At 33.9% G+C, this 9,668-nt stretch overlaps 1 protein-coding gene across 1 annotated transcript; it reads right to left on the reverse strand.

The window, feature by feature from the left end:
- Nucleotides 1-7,338: 7,338 nt before the first annotated feature.
- LOC131153298 (uncharacterized protein At3g28850-like) lies at nucleotides 7,339-8,668 on the reverse strand. The gene is made up of 2 exons (XM_058105513.1): nucleotides 8,179-8,668; nucleotides 7,339-8,118 (listed from the first exon to the last, which is right to left on the reverse strand). The coding sequence occupies exons 1-2, from the start codon at nucleotides 8,666-8,668 to the stop codon at nucleotides 7,343-7,345; spliced, it is 1,266 nt and encodes a 421-aa protein (XP_057961496.1). The 3' UTR covers nucleotides 7,339-7,342.
- Between the last annotated feature and the right edge of the window lie 1,000 nt (nucleotides 8,669-9,668).

Genomic DNA, 9,668 nt, shown 5'->3' on the forward strand with positions numbered 1-9,668 from the left:
GGATTGAAATATTCCGTGATAGATCACGTGGAATGTTAGGTTGTCTCAGAAGGGATATATTAATAAAGTTCTAGAAATATTTCTTATGGCTGAATGTAAGCTTACTTTTGCTCCTATTAGTAAAAGGGATAAGTTGAGTGCAAAGAATTGTCCACAGAATGAATTAGAAAAGAAAAGTATGGAAAATATTCCTCTTGCATATGCTGTTGGGAGTTTGATGTATGTGCAGACTTGTACGAGACCTAATATTAGCTTTGCAGTTGGAATGCTCGGGAGATACCAAAGTAATCCTAGAATGGAGCATTGGAAAGCTGCAAAGAAGGTTTTGAGGTACTTGAAAGGAATGAAACATTGTATGCTCACATATCAAAGATCAAATCAATTGGAAGTGATTGATTACTCTGACTCAGATTATGCTGAATGTGTTGATAGTCAAAAGCTAAGTCAACTTATGGTTATTTGTTCCTATTAGCTAGATGAACAATATCATGGAAAAGTGCCAAACAGACTATCATAGTAGCATCTACTATGGTATTTGAATCTATGGCATACTTTGAGGGTACAATTCATGCTTTGTGATTCAAGAATTTTATCTCAAGACTTGGCATTGTTAATAGTATAGTCAAGCCACTGAGAATTTATTGTGATAATTTCACAACAACCTTTTTTCCCCAAGAACGACAAATATTCTAATATCGCTAAGTATATGGAGCTCAAATATTTGGCCGTTAAGGGGGAAGTTCAGAAACAAACTATGGTTATAGAACATATTAGGACTGAGCTTATGATAGCAGATCCTTTGACTAAGGGGTCGACACCAAAGACATTTAGGGAACATGCTAATCACATGGGTCTTTGTTGTAATCTCTAATGTATGATTGTGGATCTTTATATTTTATTCTATAACATGTATATTGATATCACCAATGGTGTTTCTGAACATTATTCCTATTCACCATCAATTACGTAATTATGGAGATGGATTATTGTTAACAAGAATGGTCTTTGACAAAAGGCTTTACAAGGACATTATGGTAACTTCCTCTTACGGATTATAGTTAAATGAATTGCTAGCATTTGTAGTAAAGGGTAGGGAAAATGTCTCTTTAATGATATTTACGGCCATGACTCGTGTGAGGAAGTTGTTTAATTATGATATTATGGTAATCTCACTAAAAATATGTGTAAGCTGATAATTGTGTACATATTATGGTTATAATGTTAATCCAAATTAAAGTCATTCATATGAGCCAAGTGGGAGAATGTTGGATTATATCCCTAAGGATATGTCCCACATGAATAACACATTAAAGTCATTTAAGTTGCTCTCATAAGGTGGAAGATCGATTTTATTAAGACATGTGTTGTCTAGCATGCTTATTCATTTTATGTCTGTTATTAAGGTTTCACAGGTCACATATTCTCACATTAACTCTCTTTTTTCTAATTTTTTATGGGGAGAGGTGAAAGATAAAAGGAAGATTCATTGGCACTCTTGGGGGAAAATTTGTAAACCTACCTCGGAAGGGGTTTGGGCCCGAGAGATCTTAAGGAAGTTTAGAAATCTATTATCATGAAATTTGCCTTCGAATTGCTTACCTATGTGGATAGGTTTTTTTAGAGTTAAATATTTCAAAAATGATGATTTATTAATAAGGAAGGGGAGACCAAATGACTCTCGGTTCTGGAAATCAATTATAGCCACCATTCCAGAAGTTATGGATAATGTTAAAATTTTGGTGAGAGGTGGTAACTCTTCTTTTTGGTTCGGTAGGTGGCTGTCATCAGGCCTGTTATCTGTGAGTGTTGAGGATATTTTGAATAAGAAATTGTGTATTAAGGATTGCTGGTTAAATAATAATTGGAACTTTGATTTAGTACTAGAATTGGTTGGTGTCGATAAAACAAGAGAAATTTTGCACCAGGTGCCGGTGGGTAAAAGTGGGCAGGATATTTTTGTCTGGAACCTGCCCCTAATGATAATTTCTCTACAAAAATGGCTTAGGAGGCAGTGAGGAGTACAAGTGATAATTTTGTGTGGAATGACTGGTTTTGGCATTCTTTATTGCCCAGAAGAATCTCAATGTATTTATGGAGAGCCTGGTTTAGATGTTTGACTGTAGATGACAGAATTCAGGCCAAAGGAATATCGATGGCTTCGACTTGTGATTGCTGCATTTAAAGAAGCTAGGTAAATATTGATTATATTCTTTCTTTAGGTGAGGTGGCTTCAAAGGTTTGGCGTTGGGCTAGTGTGGCGTTGGAGATTCCTTTCCAACGATCCCTTCCCTGGAAAAACAAAATGGCAAATTGGTTTCACTATGCTCAATATTTGTCTATTAAAGGTATTTTAATTGGGCTGATTCCGTGTTTGATTACGTGGAGCCTATGGAATCGAAGATGTAAAGTAAGAATGGAAGGAGTTTATCAAAATACAGATCAGACGTGGAGAAGTGTTCGATTCTGGGTTAGTTTTATTGCTGAGAGCACCAATTCTTTTAAGAAAGTGAAGAAGTCGGACATTAAGATTTTGAATTAGTTTCAAATTAAGCATCAGGGAGTTTGCGACAGGCCTGAAAAAATTATTTCGTCGGTTAAACCTCCAGTAGGATGGATAAAAATTAATTGTAATGGGAGTTGTAGGGGCAATTCGGGTAATTCAGGAGGTGGAGGAATTATTCGGGATTGCCATGGCATGGTAAAAGCATCTTTTTCAAGTTATTTTGGCAATAGTACGAATAATAGTGCAGAATTAAAAGCAATCAGGGAAGGAATTAGTTTGTGCAAACATTTGCATTATTTTAATGTGATTATTGAAAGTGACTCGCGAATTGTAATTGATTGGCTTCGGAAAGGTAGATGTACTTTGTGGTATCTTTGGGAATTTTGGAAGGAGCTCGTGGTGGAGTTAGAAGGAGTGAACGTCATGGTGATGCATCAATATAAGGAAAGCAATAATGCCGCTAATTTTCTTGCTAAAGAAGGAGAAATGAGAAACAATGTAATCTATGAAAAACAACACATTCTATCACATTATCTGAAAGGTATCCTTCGGATGGATAGGTGGGGTCTCGTTTTCATTCGTCATTAGTTCAACTCTAGAGTTTCGTTTGGTGTATTTTGTTTTGATTTTGATTGTGTTTATATTTTTATCTTCTTTATTAGTTATGTTTAGTTTTGTTGTCCTAGTTTGGTTGGTTGCTGATGTTGGTTTTTTTTATGAGAGTTTTTCTATACTCTCCCTTTTATTTTATCTTATAACCACGGTATTCTTCCACCAAAAGTGAGGGTATATTAATAAATAAATGGAGGTGCCGCCCTCTTTTAGTATAAATAAATAAATAAAAAGTGAAATGACTTATGATAAGAAAAATGAAATGACTTATCTATGGATAATGAGTAGTTGTTAAGGAGAGTCATTCTTGTATGTTTATGGAATGATCTAAAGGAGAGATTCATTCTTGTATGTTTATGGAATGATCTAAAGAAAAGAAATATAGGAATTGTCCTCTCTCTACCTTTGTTCTCTATTCATCACACTACTCTCATAATCTGGTGATATAAAGAAAGAGATCGAGGTTAAACGAGAGAAACGATTCTTATCAGTTTGTATACATCATGAACGATCCCTGTATGTATATTTTATGTTTTCTGCATTATAAATTATACACGTATGTGAAGATTATCATGATGAAGATCTTGTGTTTAGCTAATAACAACATAGATTTCTTACATTTTAACTATATATTTGATTGATGTAATTGAGGTGCTACAAATTTTATATAATTACATTTTCCATCCAAATAAAGTTTAATAGGTTCATTGAAATTCGTTGAAGTGCACACAAAATATTGACCCAATATTATCTTTTAATGCATTCCTATTAATATATTTTTTTCTATTTAAGAATGAAATGCAAGGGAAAAAGAATTAGTGTTTGTATTTTTGCATGTTCGTGACATAATTTTTCATTTTATTTCACTTTTTATAATTCGTATCGTTTCAATGTATCAATTTTAGGTTAATCGTTGAGAACTTGCACTTAGAGGATAATAAAAAGAATCTTCAATCGTGAAGTGATAAATTTAATTGCATAAATTTAATAAGTACTGATCCATAATTTGAATTGTCAACTAAAAATATAGGAATTAAAATTATTTTTACTTAATAATATAGGAACCAATTCATTATGCAATTTATAAGAAAAAATTAAAACATAAGGTTAATATATTTGTAAGTAAAAATTAACTATTATCAAAATAAGTCTGAAAATATTAATTAATTATGAATAATTGAAATAAATACTTTGATTTTTTTACAAAAAATCTATAAATATATAAATAATATATATCAAATAAGTAAGATGTCAGTAAAATATTTTGAAAGTAATATGTCAAAAAGAAGTAGAGAAATATATGATTATTTGCTCATGTTTAAGTTTTAAGTCTATTATTTTTAAAAATATATATAGCGATAAAAGTACTAAACATAACTGTAAGCACAAAATATCAAATTCAACTAAAACTTTGTACTAAATTTATTATGCAAAAAATCAATGAACAACGTTTTGAGTTTTTTAAGTGATAAATTTTGGAAACAAAAAAAAAAAAAAGAACATTGAAGTAACAATCTATTTGGTTTTACCATAAGCTACGTCTATCATAAAGAAAATAATGTTCTAATTACAGATTTAAGTTTGGAAAAATCTACAGGAGCATTAAAAATTGTCGCCAAAAGATTTTAAGCACTTAAAAATTCAAAAATTTTTTTTTTTTTTTTGGGGATAAAAAAGGACGGCAACTCATTTCTTTATTAGAAAACCCTTCACTTATGATGAAAAAAAACCGTGATTCTAGCAAAATAAGTTATAAATAGATAACCACTAAACAATTCTAAACAAGCCTCGAAAAAAATCAAAACCTTAAAACAAACCTAAACCCACCAAATAAAAAATGGGAGGTTGAACTAATGACAAAAGAAAATTAGACCCAACTTATCCATTCGAAAGATACATTTCAGAAGACGTAGTAAAAGATATTTTTCGTAGATGACATTATTTCTTAATTCTCCTTCTCTAGCGAAAAAATCAGTCGTACTATTACATTTTCTATATTGATGAATCACTATGAAGTTCACTCCTTAATTAACAAGACATTAAAATCAATATGTAGTAAAATAAACTAATTCAAATATTTTTTTTTTATGTTAAATTAAAGTTGAATGATTTTTGAAAATAAAAAATAATGAATTTTTCTTGTTTTTAATTTTCACATATTTTCAGACACCAATGACTACAAAGAAAAGCTTTAGTTTCCAACTAGGCCCAGGTGCCTACAATGCCTTGGCTACTATCAGTAATTTTCTGTTTTTATGTAATTAGTTTTTTTTACATAGACTTTAATTATATAAGAGAACTCTTTATTATCGACACTAATACAAATCTTTCTTTTTTTTATTTATTAATAGAAAATTTTATGCAACTTAAATTCAAAAAATTCAAATTTAAATTTTCAAATAATTGATATATTTAAATGATATTAAAGATCTTTAAGCTTGAAGTAGAGGAGCATTCGGCTGACTTAGTGAATTTGATTAATTAACTGAATTAACTGAAAATTTTTGGTTAAAAAATCTTATTAGTCAAACTGATCAAAATTTCATATTTAATCAAAATCAACACTGACTGAACCAAATTTCAGTTAACCGATTTAATATTTTAATATATATATATATATATATATATATATTAAAACAAAACAAAAAATGTTGGGAATTTTAGACCAACGACATCATCCTTGGCTCTTTCCCAAAATCAAAGAGGACTGACCGCGTCAATTCGTCCGGTGAGACCGCGTACTTTCTTCACCTAAACTGCAACTATTATTATTATTATTATTAAAAACCATTGCTAATGCAACTCTTAAATAAATTAATCAGTGAATATAATTGTTGAGACAAAATAGGGGTCCAGTTTTTAGAGAGCATAAAAGAATTCCAAAAAGAGCAAGAGTCGGCGTTCCACCGCCACCATCCCTCCTCTTATATAAACTCAATTATCAGGCATATTTTCATCTGAAAATCACTTTTTCCTGTAATTATTTTGTTTTCATAATTTTTTTTTTCTCCTCATGGAATGTAAATTAAATGAAATTGAATGATGTATTCTATTTTATGAAATTATTTTTATCTCATTTTGTTTCCGTGAAATTGACATGGTAGTAGTGTATTATTAAATTTTTTATGAAAAGTTACCACAAAAGGTGGAAGCATTTTTTCCGATTATAATTGACTTGACTCTTTTGACTTACCTCATGTTCCTCTAATTATAGATGATATTACTCATGTCAATTTTGTTGGATCCTTTTTCTTGGTTTTTTTTTTTTTTTTTCCTGAGTTTTCAAAAGGTTAAAAAGTGTGATTTGAAAGAGAAATCCCTTATTACGATTTCTATATTTCATTTAGCGTGACAATTGACTGCAATAAAAATGACATAAAATGAAATCAAATTAGTTAGTTGATTTATGCACGTTTTTATTACATTTTTTTTTTTTATGGTTCCATTGGCGTCCCACAAACCAAACTTATCACTTGTGTTTCAAGAGTTAAAAATAAAAGGAGAAAAAAAAAGTATAAGCGTATCTAATTATAAAGAATATGACTCACGTTGATTTCTTTCTGTATTTTTTTTTCCCACAATCATCAAGGTTTCTCTATATAAAAGCAAGTGTTTTTTTTGGATACGCTAGGTTTACTAGGCTTACGTACTAGACTAATCTCAACAGTGTCCACAACTAACACGTAAGGTAAATCCGGATGTGTGCTGCAAGCGATAGGGTTCGAACCCTAAATTCACCGTTGTAAGCGGCTTTTTGGAACAAATCCTTACCACCTGAGCTTATGAAAGTGTTTTGAAAGGGAGGGAAAGTCACCTTTACCATACTTATAATATGTTCGGCATATAAAAAATGAAAGCAAATAAAACAAAATGAAAGTTAGTAGTTGATCTATGAATGTTCTTCACTAATATTCACCCACACCCTGTTTCCTATAAATTGGGGAAAAGAATAAAAGTATACAAGAATTCTTTATAATTATTTTTTGGCTCAAAGATGGCCCAAAATGGTTTACAAAACCTTAACAAAGCATGAATAGGAGTGAGAACCTACAAAGAACACATTGTTTAGTATTCACATGTAGTTTCTTTTTTCTTTTTCTTGGATGAATCTCCCCTTGGAAATGCATCAATAACTCAACTCTTTACTGTACAATGAACAACTCAGGAGTAAAATCACAAAAACAAGACAAACAAAATGGTGCAAAATCTTGTTTATGCCACTGAATCTTAATCACAACAAATGGGACAGCGTATGATCCCATTCTCATTGCAATCCGGGCAACGTCGAAATCCATACTCATCACCGTCATCCTCCTCTTCCTTTCCTTCTTTCTCATCATAATCGTAATAGATTTTGCAACTGCCAGAACATGTCTCACAGGGCACAAACCTTATGTCACCACATGCCTCACAAACTCGGCCACCGTCCCCCCCATCGTCCACCATTTCGCACCCTTCCAACACCTTTTCTAGCTGCCCTTCCTCGTTCATTCTCCGAATCTCCTCCGCCCCGCCAATGTACCTTCCCCCAACAAACACTCTAGGCAAGCTGCCCCCGGTGAACCCCTCCCCCATTAGCTCCTTTAGCTCTTCCTTGAACCCCGAGTGCATCGATACATCCCTTTCGTCGACGCAAAGACCCAATCCTTTTAAAATCACTCTAACGCGGCAAGAGTCCTCATATGTCTTCCTCACCCCTCTGAGACTTGTGAAGTATACTACTACCTTGTTCTTCCTATGCATTGGAAATTTGATTGGGGTGACATCCGTATTTACATTCTTTGTATCGACACTTTCAAATTTGTGCTCGATATTAGCCATGACATGTGGCTTTTCATAATCCTGTGGCTTTGGCGGAATCTGCTTCGCAGGGGAGAGCTCTTCAAGTGCTTTCCTGAATGTGGAAATGACATCCGGATCAAATTCTGCAACAACAGTTTTCAAATCTTCATTGCCATCCATTTGCAGCCACAAGGGACTTGGGGATTCTCTCCCACTCTCTTGTAGTTTGGATTTGGGCTTTTCAAAAAATGTTGGCTTTGAAATTGGATTCTGAATTTGATTTGGATTTGGAACAAACCCAAATAAGAAGCTTCTCACATAACTCTGGGGATGGAGGGGACTAACATCTTCAAGGCCTTCCATCAATTCCCAAGCATTGATAGTCTCCGGTTCGCTGGGAGGAGTTCGAATCGGAGTCTTTGGAATCATCTTGGGCATCTTCTCATTGATTATATTAGACCATGTCTCGGTTTCAATAACCCCCAATGAGAAATCCTTGCTTTTGCTTTCCCTATCAATAACGACCTCATCATCATAAGTACTCTCTTTAACATCATCCTTAACAATGTTGGTGCCGTGGATGTGAATGTTAGGATTGGAAGTGGCCAGCCCGAGAGATCCCAATGTGGCTGAAGTGAGTGCAACCACATGGTAGTTATCACCGTGGCCCTCCGGCAGGTGGGGGACATGCGTCGAATAGCTACGAGTCAAGGGAGAATAGTGGTTCTCACAGTGCTGGCACTGAGATTGCTTCGAACTTGCGCAACCCATTGAGGGAGAAACGCAACTAGGAATTAAAAAAATGAAGAGAGATAGAACAAAGAATAACAAAGAACCAAAAGGACCAGATTTTAAAGGGATTATATGGGAGTTTGGGAGCAGATTAGGGAAGCATTCCCTAGGTGAATGAGTTGGTGTAACGGTGTTAGTTTTTTATGAAAATAAGATAAAGATTTGATGTATTGAAAAACCAAGGCAAATTGTTTGAAATTGTGAAAATATAGGGAGGAAAAGATTAAAAAATGGTTAACAGATTAACAGATGCTTCAACCGACGTGTGGATGTGCTAAAAACTTCCCCTGCTCAATGCGTCGACATGGGAACTGCACCAATAGGGCAGACAGATCAATACGCAAGAACCAAAGGGAAAGCTTGAAAGGCAAAACAGTTTGAGAACCTAGATGAGAATTTTGCGGAACAATTGGATTAAACAACATTAGAACTCTGTGGCGTCGTCGAGCCTCCTCCGATCATCTCCGATGACATTAGAAAACCCCAAGTCCTTCCTAGTTCGCATGCACCAGTCATCCTTCGTAATCACCTGAAAATGCCAAACCACAGAAGAATTCACCTTGGAAATCAACAAATCCCCAATAACCCACAAAAGGGTTAGAACACACCATGCCCAGAAATATCTAGGAAGCAATCGAACCTTCCCCTCTATATGAGAATGTGAAGAAGTATGTGACCGTGGATATGTATATAGTGAAAGATGACTATATCTTTCCCATTTGGGGTGTCGAGATCATAAAAGCAAATAGGAAAAGGTGGGGAAAATTGGAAGAGGAGGAATGCAGAGTGCATGAATTGTTGCAATAATGGCTCTCCACGAACCAATCCACAACAAGGTCTTCGTGACTATGGATGATAAGTGGATGTTGGCTGCCTTGGCATTTTATAATGCGAGCCATGATCGAAGGAGCACGTTGTGTTATTCTTACACAATTACCATATACCCCTACCCTTTGGTCACCTCTTTCTCATCCCCTAT

This window comes from Malania oleifera, chromosome 1, assembly GCF_029873635.1.
Source record: "Malania oleifera isolate guangnan ecotype guangnan chromosome 1, ASM2987363v1, whole genome shotgun sequence".
Taxonomy (NCBI): domain Eukaryota; kingdom Viridiplantae; phylum Streptophyta; class Magnoliopsida; order Santalales; family Ximeniaceae; genus Malania; species Malania oleifera.